Source organism: Dermacentor silvarum, chromosome 2, assembly GCF_013339745.2.
Source record: "Dermacentor silvarum isolate Dsil-2018 chromosome 2, BIME_Dsil_1.4, whole genome shotgun sequence".
Classification (NCBI taxonomy): domain Eukaryota; kingdom Metazoa; phylum Arthropoda; class Arachnida; order Ixodida; family Ixodidae; genus Dermacentor; species Dermacentor silvarum.
Window position 1 is genome coordinate 5,709,149 of NC_051155.1, and position 20,170 is coordinate 5,729,318.

Sequence of the window (20,170 nt, forward strand, 5' to 3'; positions counted from 1 at the left end):
GGAGACATAACTTTCCTGCAGGGGTGGATATAGCACAGGTTTACCAGCAGGTGTCACCAGGCCCGCTGTCGATGAGGGCTTCTAGCACAACTGTCGCTTGAACTGTAAGAACGATAACGCTGTTAGGGTGGCTAGAATTGGGTTTGTGTGAAAAGCGGTTGCGAAACCGGTCCCCAGAGCACACCGGTGCCGCAAGGGGCGCTGTACGTGGGGGCGCGGTTTGGGCGCGGGGGCACTGTACGTATGGAAAACAGGGATGCAGACGAAATCAGCACTGGGAACATACAGAACTTTCAAGCATGAAATTGCCAAAGAAAATATCTACGATAATTTTAGGGGAAGCTCTTTGTTGTTTGAAGCCAGGACGGGAGTATTGTAGGACTAAGATGTACCGAGTCAAGTACTAAGGCATCGACACGTTGTGCGGTGCATATGGAGAGGAAGAGGAAACGGCTGAACATCTCATACTTTTCTGTAAAGGGCTTAACCCTACAGTGCAAAGCAATAAGGCTGATTTTTTCAGAACATTGGGGTTTAGGGACAGTGGAGGCAAAATAGACTTTAAGCGGGTAGAAATAACCAAACGGGGGTTATCTGATTGGTGGCAAAAATCAAGGCAGGGGTGAAATTTCACCCACCACAAAGTACAAAATGTGTTAATAGTCATGGCTAGGCGGCGTATGCCACCGCCCGATTTAAAGTTTTCAGCCTCATTCATCCATCCATCCATCCATCCGTAAAAGAGTGGAGCAGACGGCGTACTGCGTAGCGCTGCTCGCGCCCGACGAATCTTGCTCGTGCTACTTTGTGCGCACCAGTTCTGAGTAATAAGGGTTTTTTTTTTTTTTTTTTTCTGAGCTTCTGCATTAATATATGGCACACTCTAATCGTGCAGCTTGTTCTTCTCGGATGCCCGTGAAAGCATGCGCGTCGAGAGGGGACTGAGTAAGACGTGGCGCGCACCAACGAGAAACTGGATTTGATGACGCGGTTCGACATGGCACAAGAGCACCTGATTTAGAAGCGAAAGTGTATCAGAGAGCAACACATTCATTCAGATTGTGTTAGGCTGCTCCTTTCAGGTGCAGAAATGTCAGGACACTGATCTTTCTTTACATTCCGTAATGTAAACATTTAGTCAAGGGCTGAATGCACCACCTTTTTTTTTCTTTGTGGAAACATGTTCCGCTGAAAAAAAAAAAACAACTTATCAACAGTGCAAATGAAAGCATATACTATTGGCTTATGCATTATAGTTACAGCTATAGAGAAATTAACCAAACTTTTATGTCAGGAAAAAGCTTTATTCCACACTCTCTATTCAAACTTCTCCAGATAGCAACTTAGCATTAATTTTAATTCCAATGTACTTTAGTGTCATGCCATTTTCCTCATTACAATTATGAATCGCTGCAACTAATTCAAACCATGTTTTTAATATTTATTTCCATTGTTAAATGCTTGCCTGCTCCTTTGCCGAAACATGTATTTAGACCCGTTACATGCCACTGGTCTCAGAATTGTGTGTACATTTTCTCTGCACACAGGAAAATTGAATTAAAAGAAATCCAGTGCCCTTCCACTATTGTGAAGATGGAAGCCAGCGAAGCTGTGGCTATGGTGGGTCTGCTGTAGTGAATATTGCTATAGTGAATTTATATATTATCATTATTGATTATCTTGTTACGTACGGGGGGAAATACGTAAGCAATATATTTACAGGATATTTACAATAACTATAGCGGCTGACAAGATAGTAGTTGTTGGCGTCGCCTAGCTCGCGAAATTAAGAGCATCGTCTTCTTTGGAGTAATCGTACACGTCTTTTTCATCAGCCAGTCACAATATTGAGCGTCTTCGGCATGTTCGTCAAAGAGCAAGGACACCGATGTCTTGTTTTCGCCTGGCGCGATGGCCAAGTAGTGCGTTTGCTGCGTCAAGTCCGCCCGTGACGCCGACGAGATCTCTCCCGTTCCCCCTCTCGGCGGCTCATGCCCACATATCCAACGCGGGTATGAGCCACACGTGATTGCTTTCTTAGCTTCCTTCTTTCTTTCGTGCTCTCTTTCTTTCTTTTTTTATTGTCCCTGGCTCACACCCGCATATCCAAGGCGTGTATGCGCCACACGTGATTTTAGTATCGTTAATCATGACGTAACTGACGAGCATGTGATATTATTGATGTCATGACGTATCAGTCATGTTACTCATCCGTTTTGACAACTGTGAGAGCAGCATTCTGGGCAAGTTGGTAATCAATTACTCAAGTATTACTTGAGTAATGGATTTAATGTAATGGAGTAAATGGAATATGAGTATTACTTGTATCCATTACTCAATAATAGTTGAGTAATTGACACCTGTGTTAAGGCACAACTGGGGGGAAACTGCCACGCATATGGAGCCGAAATGCTGATGATGCTAGTTTTCTTTTTTTTTTTTTTTTTACACACGGACACGATCCTGGGTGAACTAGCCCTTAATAGCTTCGCTGTAAAACACATGCATGCACGAACAAGTTTATTTAAACTTTGCAGAAATTTCCAAGAGAAGTTTACTTTATTCTATTAGAGCTGCCTGTCAGATCTTGGTATTGCGCGAGCCCACTTTTGAAACACGTCTTTGCACGCCAGTGCTGGGAACAATGATACTTTTTCGGCGGACGACCGGTACCCAGAATTGCACTCAGGAACGAAGCACCAGCCTTCAGTTTTCTTCTTCGTTTTAGTGTGCATCTTTACTACAGCTCACAAATGCATGACCCATGTAAAATAAAAATCACGTAACCGATAAAAAAAAACTATGCAGCAGCAACTCCGTGACGCCGCCGCGTTACAGGAATCTGCGACGGCGGTGGCGGCACAGCCCCGATGGATGGATGGATGGATGGATGAGGCTGAACCCTTTAAACCGGGCGGTGGCATACGCCACCTAGCCATGACTATTAACATATTTTATACTTTGTGGTGGGTGAAATTTCACCCCTGCCTTGATTTTATCCACCAATCAGATAACCTCTGTTTGGTTATTTCTACCCGCTTAAAGTCTATTTTGCCTTCACTGTCCCTAAACCCCAATGCTTTGAAAAAATCGGCCCCGTTGCCTTGCACTGTAGGGTTAAGCCCTTTACAGAAAAGTATGAGGAGTTCAGCCGTTTCCTCTTCTCCACACGCACAGCACAACGTGTCTATACCTTGGTACTTGACTCGGTACATCTTAGTCAGCAATACTCCCGTCCTGGCTTCAAACAACCAAAAGCTTCCCCTAGAATTATCGTAGATATTTTCTTTGGCAATTTCTTGCTTGAAAGTTCGGTAGGTTCCCAGTGCTGATTTCGTCTGCATCCCTGTTTTCCACAGACCCCTCTCTGTTTCCTTAAACTTTTTCTTAACCGCTGTTTCCTGGTTTGCACCCCTCCTGCAGTCCAAATATTTGATTGACAGTTTTCTGGTCAGCTTCCTCCATTTTGTATCAACATTCCTCATGTACAAATAACTGAAAACTCTCCTTGCCCACCGATTTTCTGCCATTTCTCGCAATCGCTCCTCAAATTCTATCTTGCTGCTGGCTTCCCTGCCCTCGAATGACGTCCATCCCATGTCACCCTGTACCCCCTGATTTGGTGTATTTCCGTGTGCTCCCAGAGCCAGTCTACCTAACCCTCGCTGCTTAACTTCCAACCTTGTTCGAACCTCTGATCTCATGCACAGGACCGCATTGCCGAAAGTCAAACTAGGGACCATCACCCCTTTCCAAATCCCTCTCACCACTTCGTACCTATTGTAATTCCACAGTGCCCTATTTTTCATCACAGCTGCATTTCTGCTACCTTTAGCTGTCACATATTTTTCATGTTCCGTTAGGTACTCAGCCCCATTGTTTATCCACACTCCAAGATATTTGTACTTATCCACCACCTCCAGCGTAACCTCCTGTATCCTATGCTCGCTGCCCTGATTATCATTAAAAGTCATGACTGCTGATTTTTCTTTACTAAACTTCAAACCTAAGCTATCTCCCTCTTTATCACAGATGTCCATTAATGTCCCGCGCCCCCTGCAGCAGCGCCCCTAGCGGCAGCGGCGCACCGAGGGACCCTGTCTGGCAAGGGAAACGCGCCGTGCTTTTCACACCTCCCAATTCTAGCCACCCTACCGCTGTCTAGGCATGCAGAGCATAGTGATGGTCACAGTGAAGTCGTCATGGTGTGTCTCATCTTATGCGACTGCTAATGTTGCAAGCACGATCTGAAATCTATGGGCAGAAATCTATGGGCAGAAATCTATGGGAGTGGCGGCGTCGTGCATGTTGTTGGCGAGCTTGACCAGGTGATTATCGTCGTGTCGTCACAGCCGTAGATGCTTGGTTAGGTTCAGCAGCAAAAGTGCCTTGAGCAGCGCGCTGTAATTGTTTGCGTAGTTCGCCCAACAACCGGGGTATCCATCCGGTGGAGCACCTGGGAAGGCCGTCAGTTACTGAGCTTTGTTCTGGTCAGAAACTGTTGTCGACGGGTGCGTTCCGAAGACATGGTGTGTGTTAGAATTTTTGTTTTTAGGGGCTCGTGGGCTTTTGCCCAAAGGCTAGATCAGGACGTCCGTGAGCTCGTTGGCCACCACCTACGTTGGTGACGACATCGCCTTGTAGTATTATGTCATTTGCGAGGTGATTCTATGAAAATAGAATTCCACTTTGTCTTGAAGAAATGGGACTTGGGTATTCTGTATCTAAAAGGACGGCATCTAAAACCGCACCCTTGCAATATCATGGAGGCGCGTGCTTCAGTCCAGGAAAACGTTCTAGGGTGAAGACAGTGCTGGTTCACCGCCCTACAGCGAGATAGAAAATAATGCGTGGCTTTTGGAGTGATCATTGCGCACACGCCCTTGCAGCTATATTTATGTTTGTTTTTATTGCGATATCAATTATTGGGACACCACAGGCGAATAGCCCCGGTTGCCGTCGCCGGGATGTTCCGTATAACTATCGCACCCTGCACAACGTAGGCAGTAGGTGCGAGGGTGAGTGGAGAAGGATGGTGACTTGATGCGCACCTTCATCTCGCACGCTCCCTTGTTGGAGGTAACGGCATCAAGCGCGCACAAGGGAAGTGGGTGGGGAGAGGTAGAATTTTATTTCATGTGCAATACAGAACATCAAAAGTTAGAGAAAAGGCTGCTTTTAGGCAGCCTCACAAAGCTCTCACCCCGTGTATCTTAGGCATGGGTCAGCATTTAGTCACACACCTATTGAATGATACATCACGTGGTGAACTAGATACAATTCGCGAACATTGTTTAACTGCACGAACAAACGGACCACAGAGACAGCATGGAACAAGGACCGGTGCAGGGCCTTGTTCCATGCTGTCTCTGTGTTCCGTTTGTTCATGCAGTTAAACAATGTTCGCTAATATGGACCAACTCGCTCAACAAGTTCTTCTAAACCAGATACAATTCATTGAAATGGACAAATGTGCAAGCTATAATCACAATGAAGACAAGTACAAAAAAGTTACAATAAACATCTGGTATATAATTTCACACGACTCATTTCATGGTACACAAATAAAAAAAATTCAGTTTATCTAAGCATAAGAAACTGCACACACAAATAGCATGCAAAGAAAATAGAATACATTATAAAATCAGCGCTACAATAAAATGCATGTTTGTCGAGCGTGAAATACTCTATATTTAAATTTTGTTCATAAGAATTACTTCATATTCTAGGAATGATGCAACATAACCTATCTTCATCATAATTAGTTCTGCTGGGATGCACCTCCTAATATTCGAAATGTCTAGTGTTATAGGTATGATGTTAAAATCACCGCCACAAATAATTACCAGTAGCGCAGTAATGAGAAAAAAAAAACACTTCGAGATATTCCAAGAATGCACTATGTTTCCCGCATGGAATACGGTAAACAGATACCAGGTGAACACGTGAGCGCGCTGATCAAACACGCGAGCTGGGTATCCTGGCCGTGGTTGCGTATCAGTGCTGCTGTGCGACCCGCGTGCGCTGTCTTTGGAGGTGACTTCTAGCGGCTGCTTCCCGCACGGCTAGTGTTTGTGTAATCTCAAGTTTACTATCCGCGTTGAAGCGAGATGCAGCACGGAGAGTTCGCTGCCCTCTGTTTGCGCTCTTCAGTGTTGTGACAACGAGTGTCCACGGTAATCGAGTGAGATCTGTTCATGTTTGCCTCTTGATACATTACTCCATGTTCATTAATTTATTAGTAAGCAAATGTTTACTGCAATTTATAAAGTTGTTAAATCTATGAACCTTACTTCGTGTAATTTTCAAATACTTTGCTATCGCTATCTATGCTGCACCTTACGGGCAAAACTGCGACTTCAATTTTGGCTCCTTCAGCTGAGCACGACTAAAATCCACGCCGAACCATGCGTTGCGTTACTATTCTTCCGCAGAATAAAGAGGTGGACAATCTTCAGTTAATCTGTGAATGATTGATTTGAGCACATCAGGGCAATATATCTGGAGAAGCGCCTTGCTGTGACTGCTTTGTAAGGCCTATTGGTACTGCTATGATTTATTGGAGAACTTGTCAATTTTCAGAGATCTTTTAAATTTATGAAAGTGATTAAAAATAGCATTCTTGACTTTTGTTTCCTGAGACGACACTACTGCGACACGAAATGAATGCACAAGTATTGTAGTGATATTGTCAAGAAATGAGTAACAGAAGACACAAAACTTAGAACCTATATTGAAGTGAAATATTGAAAATAAAGACCAACTATGGGAAACAGAAATCCACCACGGATAAAGAAAGTAGTCTGTTTTTGGTGCAGCCATTATAAGTAAAACGTTACCAAATTTTTCTTTCTACTGCAATTACGGTGCATGAAGTTACCGTGTTTGGGTCTTGTTCATGTGTGACACATTGTGAATGTCACGGTGATGTTCCGGTAGAGACGGAAACGTAATAAAATATTTAATTTTATGCCACTAACTATATGCAGCTTGTGCGCATGTTTTAAGCCGTCTATATAATACCTGCAGGTGAGCAAAGTGGGCGTATTCAGCTGTGGGCCTTCGGCTCTCACGAAGAGCGTGAGCTCCGCCTGCGAGACGGTGAACAACAGCCGCAAGCTGCCGTACTTCATACACCACTACGAGAACTTCTGACCAGTGCGCGCCAGGCACTGGCGCCATACTGCCAAAAATGAAGCCAACTGTGATGATGACGACAGTGCACGTAGCTCCAGCCGCTGCTGCTGATCGTCTGTTCCCGTTACGTACCGTGGCTGCTTCTGGCGCGGCCATTTCGACTCAGCGCCTACACTGACGGGACTTGCACGAGAAGGAACTTTTCTTTTTGGTGCCTTTCCGTTCCGCCCCTTGCTTACGTATGTGCTTCGCGCTCAGAAGCATCTTTGTAGGTAGCCTCAAAAGTGTGCGTCGTTCCTCGTCGAGTCTGATATATGTTGTGTGCGGGCATAGCTGTTCCGCTGAGTGTCGGCGCTCACTGGGTGATAAGGAGACAACGTGACTCATATGCAACCAAAAGTGTTTGCTTTACACGCAACAGAAATGTACGCCTACTCTGCGCCGGCTATCTTGTGAAATTATCTATTTTTCTTGTTTCGACTGTTTTGAATGTCTACTACCGAACTTCCTGTTATGAATGGTCCCAGACAGTTGTAAGTCGGTGCAGGCTCGAGCTGAGCTCTGATGGCATTCAGCGGGGAATATATTTATGATATTTTAATGCATCTCAACCACCTTTTTTTTTCCGTAGCCTTGCTGTGGTCCAATCGGTAAACCTGCTTGCATCTTAGGCAATAATTGGCTCTGATGGTATTGGTTTTGTGTCGGACCTTGTAAAATCATACCAGATTATTGAGAAATAGGTTCAATTAATTAGGCGATCCAGTCAGGTAATTTTTAGTAGTATGCCATAATGTGACAACGGGATGACAAAGAAAGCATCAGGAGGAAGGTAAGCGTGTACAGCCCATGTTAAGTTCTTTCAGTAATGTGTCAAGTTCAGTGGCATGATTTCAATGTGGCTAAGCAAGTCTGGCAATAGTGATTGCGAGTTTACACAATGTGTCCCACGAGGCCTTTAGCTTCTGAACAATCTGACGAGTTGGTCCTGCTTGACGTTCTTGGACTTAAATTTATGAACTGCAAACGGAGATTAAGTATTTCCTGTAACACTTTTTGTGTACCCACATGTGGTGTTGCGTAGTCATTGATGTTATATCGCAACACTCTTGGTGATTTTATCCAGTTTCTTTTACGCACACGTTTTTTAATAAAGTTTATTTTTTATCCACAACCTGGTTTTTGTAGCGTTAGCTACACTGGCCTAGCCAAGCCCGTTTTGCGCGGTACATCAAGAGCCGTGCTGCGCATGCGCAAGGATCAGTGATGTCACACGGCTTGCGCACCGGAGCCACCGGAGCCGGCACCTCTCGCGCACTCCGCCGCCGCCGCGCGCGACTCACCGCCGCCGGTCTGCGCATTCCAGAGGAGTGACGTCGTAGCCGTGGTAGACGCACTGGCGCCGGCGCGCGCGCGCTGTGCAGTCGCCGTCTGACACTGCGCTGGAGCCGCTGCGCTTCTGACTGGCGTTTGCCAGTGTGGTATAGCCATGGAGAAGGAGAGCGCAAGTGCTGCTCAACAGCGCAGAAGAACGGAGAAGCTTGACTCATGGGATCCTGAAGTAGTTGCCTGGCAATTAGCGGTTGAGCGTAGGAGACAACCAGGAAAGCTAAGAATAATCAGCTGAACCTTTGCTAACGCTACGTATATCCTGGCATAGTCGAGCTAAGCCACTGCAACTTTTTTTACTCTGGTGAAAACGTGCATAGAAACCTTATAAATACCCGCGAGGTATGACAGTGAATGTCGTGGGCTTGACTTTTGTGGCCGCATTTCGGTGGTGGCACATTAAAATATGTGCAAAAACGATGCGCATGTTTTAATAAATGCCAAACGAAGTATCAGTGAAGCGGCTAATTAACTGCAGACTTACTAAATGCGGTGTGTGAGTTTGCGTTTATTTCCATCCTAGGCAGTATATAACGTCATTCAATTTTTGTTTATACACTACACCGTCCACGAGCTACGCAAAATGCAAGCACGCAATCAGGTGGATGCACAATGTCAATCGTTTACGCAGCCATGTCACGAGGGCCAAGCCCATGTATGACGCTTGTCGAGGGAAGAATGCACGGACACATAAGCCTGCCATATTTGCTTAACGGCTTTGGTGCTACGCTGCTAAGCACGAGGTCCCGGCCGCGGCGGCAGCATGTCGATGGGAGCGAAATGCAAAAAAATCACCGGCCCTCCCAATCTGGGAAGATGATTGAACAGTGAAGCTGGATTGTTCGCAGAGCCCGGGTTCTTCATTCCAACAATGTGTTCCGCTCTCGGGTGCACAGCTTGGGGTCGGCCCTACGAAGACGAGCCCGTTCACGAGCCAAATCTCACTGACGCTTGTGGTAGGCAGCTTCTTCCTCAGGAGTACGCACTACTCGCGGTCTTCGCATAGTTGTAGCTGGGATGTAATGTGCAGAACCACTAATGCAAAGCTCCGTATATACAACCTCCTCTCATACCCCACTCCTCTGTTGACCTACTTTTTTCTTACACCGTTGGCGCGCCTCACGCTCTCCCCCTCAAACGCGAGTATTGGACGGCGCGACTCCCCGTTCTCATTTTCATCTGCACCCTCTCACAGGGGAAAGGGGTCACTCCAACCCCTTTCCCCCTGTTGAGCTCTTTACCGCTCCTCTCCTGCTTGGTCATGTGGCCCCTTTTTAGCTAAGTCTGAAAACGACGGCACAGGGTCCGCACAAACAGCTTTGCTGTAAAACGCCCGTGTACCCTGTATTGAACGCACGTTAAAGAACTCCAGGTGGTCAAAATAATTTCGTAACCCCCCAAGCCTTATAATCAGATCGTGGTTTTGGCTCGCAAAACCCCAGAATGTAACTTTATTTTAATATCGAAATAAATGTAAAGGTGCAGCTATAACCCTGTAAAGCAATAGCACTTATCCATTCTTGGGGATTGGCCATGAACAGGGTAGCTCAAAATGTAAGAAATAAGAAAGGCAAGAGACGAGAAACAACAGTTGAGGATAAGTAGGTCTGAATCAAAAGAAAGATTCGACAGTACCAATGAACGAAGGTACAGGGTAAATTGAAAAAATAAAGAAGAACTATTTGGCAAAGAAGGCTGCTTACGTGTGGGAACGCGAAAACATTATACCATTTTTAGAACTCGGAATCTCATGAACGCGCTCACTTTAAATGCTGATGAAGTGGCGGCACCTCCTCCCCATTGGCTGTGCCGTCGCATGCCCATTGACACACGCACTAGACCACACGTGTTTAGTCAGCGTTTAGTCAGGCTGCGACGTGACGAGTGCAATGACGCATGCACTAGGCACACCTTTGGTCAGTAAGAACCGGGGAGGGGCCGTGGCGTGGCAGAATTGTGCTCGTCTAGCACCCCGAGGTCCTTTTTCGATTCCGACCCAGGCCGAAATGTACAAAATTTCTTTTCAAAGCCGTTAATTTACTTGTTTACAGGAACCTCTCTGAGAAATTTGACATCAATCCGAGCATTTCTGACATGTTTTAACTTTTTGCACTGTCGGCCATTTTTGGTACCATCTTTCGGTCACGTTGACGCCGAAGGATTTTCGCGTAATGGATCATATAATGCTTTCGCATGAGAACAAATAGAACGAAATATTGTAAACAAGAAAACATTTAAGAATTGTGTACCTCCTTTGTGAAAATGTCGCATGCACATTCTGGATCATTGGCCAAGCATGAACACATACTCAGTGGGCCAAGAAGAGGGTAGTGCATATACTGTAAGAAATTTAGAAAAGCCGAACAAGGCATTGCATGTCATGGCTATTCGATTGAAATCGGTGTGCTGCAGAAGAATCTATGCACCGGCAATATTCACAGAGTATTTTCTAGTCATTTTTTGTTTGATTACGCGTTATAAATGAGCGATAACTTGACCTATATAATATAGGCTGATGATGATGATTATGACATAATCGATCAACGGGGAGTTCTGTATAAAGCGTGTTGTTGGAGTTTGAATCCGGCGTGCACACATGTGTCAAATCAAAATCAAATCAAATCATTTTTATTTCCCAGAAAGAAACAGGTTCTGGAGAGGTTCACTGGCTAAAAGCTGTTTATGGACAGCTTGACGAGGCCAGTGAACCCTATACAAGGCAGTTGGGACAATGAAAAAAGATGTGTAATAACAATAAAGACCATAAGCTAGCATTACAATACCAAATACGGTGTAAGAAAAAACATATATATACATTACTACGAAAAACATCCTGATACTAACATAGCACAGAAAGATAGTTACACGCGAGCAAAAAACACGGAAGAAGAATCCAACAACCATAACACCATTATGCCAAAAATAAATAATAAAATAAAAATAAAAAAAAAAAATAATGACAAAATATCAGGGAAGATATATACAAATTTGCTCCTTGTGTATGTCCTGCATCATACAATGTACATCAGATGTCAGACAAAAAAAAATATACAGATACTATTTTGCTATAGTTTTCATCATATAACCTATTCGGTACAGCATGGATGCACAAACTGAAAGAAAAGTGAAATGTACAGACAGCACATTTTACAACGTCAAAAAAGTTAGCCTGATTTACAAAAAAGGATCGCAGTTTTTAATGAGAAACTGTTTACATGACTGTATTTATTGAGAATGTTTGGTAGATTGTATGCAATGTTTGAGATTTGTAATTATTGCGAAACCTCGGAACAAACCAAACATCATTGCTTCTTGTTCCTAAGAAAACATTTTTTGCAGTTAGACATGCGGTATTTTTAATGAATTGTTTAAACGAAATGGGAAGAAAAATAGTAGGATCGCAGAATGCGAAAGATATACATATATTCCACTTTAATAATACCGTAGTCCCGACACACAAGTTGTGTTGATGCCAAATAATCTAAATTAGCGACATGTCTAATGACTTTTGTTTGCAGGTCTGAAGTTTCATTATGTTAGTTTTTGTCGTGGTTGCCCACACCAAACTGCAGTAATTTATGTGCGAAAGAAAAAGAGCATTGTATATCTGTAGTTTCACCTTTGCGGGTAAGATATGTCTACAACGAGCTAGCACACCGACTACACTAGAGGCTTTTTTGCAGATATCAACGACGTGTTGGTTCCAGCTGAGGTTTGATGAAAACGTGACACCAAGAATTTTATGTTCATCTACAAAAAGAATGTCTTCACCTGCATAAGCTAACGCTTGTGTTGATGAAAATCTTTTGTTTTTTGCTCGGAATACGATGGCTTTTGTTTTCAGTGGATTAATTTTTAATAAATTTTTGCTAGACCACAAGAAAAGCTTGTTCAATAACTTATTACACCGAATAATTAACTCATTTGCGTCAGGGCCTGAAAAAAGTAAGTTCGTGTCATCAGCATATATAACAAAGCTCACACTGGGATCAATATCCACGATGTCATTAATGTAAGCATTAAATAATAGCGGCCCCAGTACGCTACCCTGGGCACACCATTTAAAACAGGTAAATATGATGACGTATGACTGCTTAATTGAACGCATTGCTGTCTGTTTTGCAGGTATGACTTTATCAACTGAAGTGACGTGCCCCGGATTCCGTATGATTCTAGCTTAAGCAGTAAGATGGTATGATTAATGCAATCGAAAGCCTTACTGAAATCAAGAAAAACAGCTAACGTGAAAAGATTTCGTTCAAAATTTTGCAATATCATTTCCTTAAGTGTTAATAGGGCCGTCTCCGTTGACCTTCCTTTCCTAAAACCAAACTGAAAGTCAGTGATTATATTTCTGGAGCAGAAGAAGGCAGATATACGCGTATAGATTAATTTTTCTAATCCCTTAGAAAACACAGGAATAATAGATATAGGTCTATAATTAGTCACCAGGTCACTGTCACCACCCTTAAACAAAACAGTCACTCTGCCTCTTTTCATATCGTCTGGAAAAACACCTGACTCAAGTATCAAATTAAAAATGTGGCTGAGCGCAGGAGTAATGCAATCTAAGACGTATTTTATAGGTTTTATTTGAATGTTGTCAATGTCTAATGCTTTACTGTTCTTTAGATTCATGAATGTCGTGTAAATTTCTTGTTCATCCGTTGGCGCTAGAAAAATACTGTCGGGGCATTTATTTCCTGTTGTAGCCCTGAAAAAGTCTGCTTGCAAAGGCATGTTTGCTGATATACCCACATTGACAAAATGATTATTCAAGTGATCCGCAAGTTCTTTACCAGCGAGCTCGACATTGTCAACGGTAATCTTTTGCCGGTGCGGAGTCCCGCTTACCGCGACCAAGCACATCATTAATTAAGCGCCATACAACGTCAGGTGATTACTGTGCGCTTTCAGCAAACATTTTCTCGTAGTAAGTTGCCTTAGCTCGCTTAGCTCCCGATTCAGCTTGTTACGTATTTTTTAAACTCTGCCAAATCTGTCAGCACTCTTGATTTCAAGAATAAGTTTATTCTTAAGTCGTATCATACTAGCAAGAGAGGGGGTCACCCATGGTTTACGTATTTTTTTCGATAGTTTAACTTGCTTGAATGGGAAGTGTTTCGCATATATATGTAAAAAGACAGCAAGAAATTTTCGATAGGCTTCATCTGCACAAGTTAAGTTGAAAAGAAAAGACCAATCATGTTCACTAATCTCCTTCTTAAAAGATTCCAAACTGTGGTTGTTACAGTTTGCATTGTGTACGGTTCACGATACATCTCCTTATATTCGGCTTGTGGGAATAACACATAATATCGGGCAATGATCACTTATATCTGATGAAACTGTTCCACATTGAAATACTCTGGCTTCAATATTTGTTATTAATAAGTCAAGGCACGAGACAGATAATGGTGTAACACGTGTTGCTGTGGAAATGACATTCCTAAATCCGGCACATTGAAGCATGTTCAAACAGTCCGTGGTAATGGGGTTATCATTCAAGATATTGATATTAAAATCTCCACCACATACCAGTGTACAATTATTGGACGATACGTAATATAGAAATTTATCAAAAAAGCTATGAAAGCTCAATATATTGCCCCCTGGAGGACGATACACAGCAGCTATCATGTCTGAATTGTGCCTGAGTGCCAATATTCGTAGTCCTCACACGTGACACAGAAATCTGATACTAAATTATACTTCCAGCGACCGTCTACGTGAATAGCAACGCCTCCACCACGCCTATTACTACGGTCAAGGAAAAATGCCTCATATCCATTAAACTTCTGCCGGCAGCTTGCGCCGTCATACCATGTTTCAGTCATCATGATAACTTGAAACTTGAACTGGAAATCATTGAGAATGTAGTGTAGACGTCACTCTTAAACTCTGCAGATCGCGCATTGAAATGCAACACAGTCGAATGGAATCTGTTTTGAGCACTAGCAAATGAGGCAATACGACTCGTGGTATCCATCTTTCTTGGACCAAACAGATGAGCCTTTACGAACTAGAAGTTATCTTAGATAAAGAACTTTTATCATGAATCTGAATTACAGCTGAAAGCTCGCTTTGCCTCGCGAAAATCTTGCCATTCGTTGTCCACACAGATTTCCAGTTGCATTCATGTTTTTTTCTATTGCCATTCCAAGTAGCCTTTTCAATGTCGGGCAAAGGTGCTCATTGATGTAGATGGTGTCGAGATATCTAGTCCCACGTCTTTGTTTGTTAGTCGAGCCTTCTTTGCTTTCCTCAGAGTTGCATCACGCTTCGCTCTTGATTTGAATTGTACAACGATGTTGGATCGCTCAGGGTTTCGCGTAGGCACTCTGTGACAAGATTCAATGTCGGCTTCTCTAATTGGCTCATTAATGGCATTTCCGATCATTGACAGGATATGCGGCACACTTTCATTTTCGTGTCTAGCAACGCCCTGAATTTCTAGATTGACATTGCGAGAGTACTGCTCGGCAAGCAGAAGTCGCCTTTCCATGTCAGCACCTCTAGACTCCAAAGCTGTGCACTTAGCCCGAAGAAGCTCATTTTGTTTTTCTTGTTCAACATTTACAGAGACTGCAGAGCTCAGCTTTTGCTTTAGTTCCTCAATTATTTTGTGAGCAAAATCAATGCTGTTAGTCATATTCCGCTGCTCCGTTCTTAATTCTCGAATTTCCGTTCGAAGATCACGTTCTACCATGTCTTTGTACTTTACAAGCTCTTGTTTGAATTCCGCCCGTAGTTCTTCCTTGAGCTTTAACAGTTCCTTTGCCATAGTTCAACAATAACAGGACAACAGTTCAACAATAACAGTACAAAAAAAAAAGAAAGTCACAAACTTCGCAAAGCTTGGCAGCGACGACGAAAAAAAAGCTACAATGCTACAACTATAGTGCTACAATGCTACAAGCCATAATGTTCAATCACTAACCTGCAGCGAAAAGGCAGCAAGGATTAGGCGATATCGAAGCGTGTTCGTCGCCACTGCCAAGTGAAAGCCGTCCGCAGCAGACGTGGCCTTTTATGGATGTCTCCGCTATCCCGTGATGCTGCAGTGCCGCCGGAAAACAGCTGACGGTAGCACCTCCTGGTCGCAGTTTGCTTGTGGCCAGGTGATCACGTATGCACGTGCGATGATCTGCGCCGATTCCAGTGCGAAGTGCAGCTGTGCAGAAGCAGCAATCTGCAGCGAAAAGGCAGCAAGGATTAGGCGATATCGAAGCGTGTTCGTCGCCACTGCCAGTGAAAGCCGTCCGCAGCAGACGTGGCCTTTTATGGATGTCTCCGCTATCCCGTGATGCTGCAGTGCCGCCGGAAAACAGCTGACGGTAGCACCTCCTGGTCGCAGTTTGCTTGTGGCCAGGTGATCACGTATGCACGTGCGATGATCTGCGCCGATTCCAGTGCGAAGTGCAGCTGTGCAGAAGCAGCGATCTGCAGCGAAAAGGCAGCAAGGATTAGGCGATATCGAAGCGTGTTCGTCGCCACTGCCAGCTAGCATCAGCATACTGCTTTAAAAGTTGCAAAATATTTGGCTTGAATTGCATACTGTACGAATTCTCATAAAACCAAGTGTTTCGGCTTTATGGTAACTGGAAAAGAAAGAAACTAGTACAATATACACGTATGAGATCTACGGTGTTCTGTTATTAATCGACTTAAGCCACAAGCTTTATGTATACAAGTTAGATGTCTATTCGATATATTTTTAATCAATTATTTCATTTTGTAATTGAATAAGTGACTTCCAATGAAATCGTTACTGTGTTCAGCGCGCCATGTTCAGCGTGCCCACTTATTCTTTCCACACTTTACTCGTAGTGCGAGAAATATGAAAGGTGCTGCCTGGTAAGCTGCCCGCGCACCGCGACTACAGTGGTCGTAAAATTGATTTGAAGGGAAATATGCGGAATATTCAGCTTACCCTGTTGGAATGTACATACAGCGAAGCTTGTGGCAAATCCATAAGGAGTCCTGAAACACGTATTAATGCTTATCCAATGTGAGTGCAAAGAGAAGCCGAACGTTTTATTCTGTTATTTCAATGAGGAAATGCAATGCCTTGTAAACGAAACACATGTGTAATATAACGGTTATTCACATGTATTCGTAGTGATAACTTTGTCGCTGAAGTAGGAGCCCACCTTTCTGTGCCACTTGCTTGGGGTACCCGACCTCCTCTTGGGGGCGTAGATGCGATCGTCCACGTGATTGACAGGCGGTGCAACGCATGCGCAACGTGAGGCCATCTCTTCCGCTGCCCTTTCTAGGGTCTCATCGCGGCTGTCCGCGTCGTGGCCCCCTCGCCATATCCAACAGCGGCCTACGACTCGCATGCGCAGGCCGGTTCCCCTCTCTACCTTCCTCTGCTGCGGGAGAAGTTGTGTGAGCCATCGCTCCAGATGGCGCCGCCGTCCCGCAGCGGATAAAACCCCTGGATGTTGGAAAGTAGCGGCACTCTTTGATCTACGTCGCCACAGCATCGTCGGCGCTGTTAACCTCCTCTTTTTCTCCCCTGCCAACGCGGGCACGGACTTTCCTGACCAGTCCTCCTGGGACTCAGCGCTCAGAAGCACAGAGCTCATCGCACAGCTCAAGGCTGTCCAGAGGGCCCGGGCGTCGCCGAAGGACTCTGTCTACCGGATTGATTGGGGGGGCCTCCGGCCCCGCTTTAATTCTTTCTCCTCAGGACCTCAATAAAGTTCGTACGCGCTCACTCTCCCCCTCTTTCGCGGAGCCGGCGCATCTGCCACGCTGAATGGCTGCACTCTTTGGTCTACGCCACGGTGGAAGAATATTTAGGTGTTGACACTGCGCGCGAGCGAGCGTCCAGATTATGTTCGGCCGCGCGCGGGCGCACCGAGTAGCTCTGCTGCGAGCAGATAGAGGGCGCCGCGGCCAGCGGTCCCAGCGGAGGAAGAGGTCAAGGAAGTTGGCAACCAAGTACAGGATAATCGAAACTGTAAATAGACAACCAGGGGTCATCAGAAAGAAAGTGAGAGAAATAGAGACCGTGAATTGGATGCAAAGAATGGAAACGAAAAGGACAATGGAGATTTACAAGAATGAGAAGAAAGAAATTAGAAGGGAAAATCTGTACGATAACACAAAGGGCGATAACACAAAGGGCCTTGCTAGAGTGTACTAGAACTATTGAGTGGCGCGACCGAAGCCGGCGCGCCTTGCATACCGCGTCCCCTTTTTTGGAGAAAGTAGCGGTGGCGCTGGCGTCGCCCACTCTTGAAGCAAGCGGGCGCGCTCCGGCCTGTGATGGCTGTGTGCGTGCGCGCGCGCGATCGAGCTTTGCCGCACATTGGTGACTCAAAAAAAAAAAAAAGGGGGGGGGGGGGAGTAGCGTTTAAATCTCGGTTATACACCTGGGTGCAAGGCTGGGTACGCTCGCACGGGCCAAGGCCGCAATTGCTCACTTTTTAAAGCTCCCAGAGATGAAGAGCGACGACTTGCGTGGGAGAGAAGTGGGTGCAGACTTGATATGCTCGTCGGCACTGATTGCACTGTGTCCGAGCTTCACTTTTAGCCTCATTTCACCGTGAGAGACTACGGGCACATAACGGAACAGAAGTTCGAGTGCCAAGGATGAAACCAATTCTTCGACCTGACGCGGTGCCGACTATTTTGCTGAAGGTGCCTTGATATCTAACCAATAAAACACCGACACCGCGGTCACTGACGCAACGGCGTCAGTTCGCGTCTGATAGTGACGTCGAAATTTGTTGCATTGAAGAGAGAATGCTTATTTAAAGAAACCATGTGCAGCAGAATTATGATTTCAGACACTTTTGCGGAGACCTACGAAGGAGAGCGCGTTAGAAAAAAAAAAACAAAACAAAAAAAAAAAAAAAACGGAACAAAGCTTAGAAATCTTTAAATCTGCTTTAAAAACAGATATCGCAGTTGTGTGAACTGCATCTGTTAGAGCATCTCGAGCGGAAAAATGTTATATATCAATGTACAGCTTAGAAGAAATATTTACAATGTTTACGAAAATTTTGGAAAATTTCTGCTAAGAAATTATGGGTGTCTTTCAGAGCAGTGTATAATACATCAATTTTGCGCACTGCGGATATACAAGTATACAAATGATTGCAGTATAAAATTTGTGACATTTTTGTTTAGTACTTGGTTAAATTTGATGCTTGCCTTTTGTTTTAGTTTAACGATATTTGTATAAAAAAAGATTGACAACTTTAATAAACATTCTGCTTCCCAGACTTTGATCATTTGAAAGTTTTAGTTCAAAAGGCAACAAACCCCATCAAGAACGGTGCAGTGGATGCCTAAGGTATAGGAGATAGGTGTAAGCTTCTTGCAATTCGAATAAGGATTCTGATTACAGACAATATCTATACCTTCGGCAGAATTGCGACTAAATGAAAAAAAAATATACTAATAACGTGTGCTCGTTAATTTTTCTCGGGTGAATATACGTTTCACTGTCTAACAAATGTTATCGCTCCGTCTAGGACGCACGTATCGGAATTTTCTCGAATGTTATCGATGGTTGTATCGGCTGTCTGTTAATTGTCACCGAACCTTGCGTAATCTGATTGCATGTATGCGCGACGCGAATTGTGTAGTATTTTCTGGAAGACACGCTGGCACCAGCGATTACTCTGGAACCTTCGATGACTCATACGTAGAGAAAGAGTCAAGTATAAAAGCCGACGCGCTCGACCCGCTGGTGAGATTTTCAACTGTGTTCGCTGCTTTCGTTGTGCTTTGAGTGCAGCCGGTTTTTCTTGAACACAGGTTCGCCCAATGAAGAGTTAGTTTTGCCATTCACAGTTTTGCTGCGGTGTTCTCGACCGTCACTACCACGTGACAATACAGTTATTGCAATACTGCTCACACACTCCGCTGTGCTCATTAGAATGCGTTTTGTACAGGAAAATTTATAATTAAGTAGGCAATAAAATGAATGACGGATATTGATCGCTCCGATAGCAACGTTTGATCTAATTTCCAAGCAGCAGATTAATAATACGGTTTTCCAGAAGAAGTGTATTTTCGCGCTTCAACAATCATCTTACAATCATTTTGCACGTCATAAAAAAAAGAAAAAAAAAAAAAAAAACCTCTCCGATCGTGCCAGGTGCTCGCCCGGCGCAGATTAATTGTAGTCGGGACAGTAATGTAGTTCAGTTGCGATGAAACATTAATTTCTACGTTCCATTCGTGGAAACTCTCCGTTTCTGCAAACGCACCGGCAAGCTGCCGCCTGCGAGGCCGGACGACGCTTTCAAGAGTGGTCGACTACAGCGCCGCCGCTACTTTTCTGCACGAAAAGGCCCTCTCCACGGCCGCCGGTCGCGCCACTCAAAATATTCTAGTACACTCTAGCCTTGCTATTTGAGGCTCGAGCCGGTTGCCTAAGGACGAAAACATATCGGAACAAATATTCGGAACTAGATGAGACATGTGTATGCTGTAGTAAAGATCCAGAGACCACTCAGCACATCCTAATGGAATGCGACGGGATCCACCCAGCGAGAACCGTAGGTAACGTGCAACTCCCAGAAGCGCTTGGGTTTAAAGTGGAAGGAAACATAAACAGATCAGCCGTAGAGATCAGCAAGAGACGATTAGAGTACTGGTGTAAAAAAAGCAGGGAAAA

The 20,170-nt window shown here is 44.4% G+C and overlaps 2 protein-coding genes across 2 annotated transcripts in view; one reads left to right on the forward strand and one right to left on the reverse strand.

The window, feature by feature from the left end:
• Positions 1-8,311, forward strand: part of LOC119443215 (dual oxidase-like) — an 89,271-nt gene extending 80,960 nt beyond the window's left edge. Inside the window, 1 exon segment of the mRNA XM_037708374.2 lies at positions 7,030-8,311. Coding sequence (XP_037564302.1) covers positions 7,030-7,155 — 126 coding nt within the window. The 3' untranslated portion in view covers positions 7,156-8,311.
• A 7,260-nt stretch (positions 8,312-15,571) lies between these two features.
• LOC119443216 (dual oxidase-like) overlaps positions 15,572-20,170 on the reverse strand; it is a 128,612-nt gene continuing 124,013 nt past the window's right edge. Inside the window, exon 13 of the mRNA XM_049663163.1 lies at positions 15,572-15,718. Within this exon, the coding sequence (XP_049519120.1) occupies positions 15,572-15,718 (147 nt within the window). The remainder of the gene's footprint in view (positions 15,719-20,170) is intronic.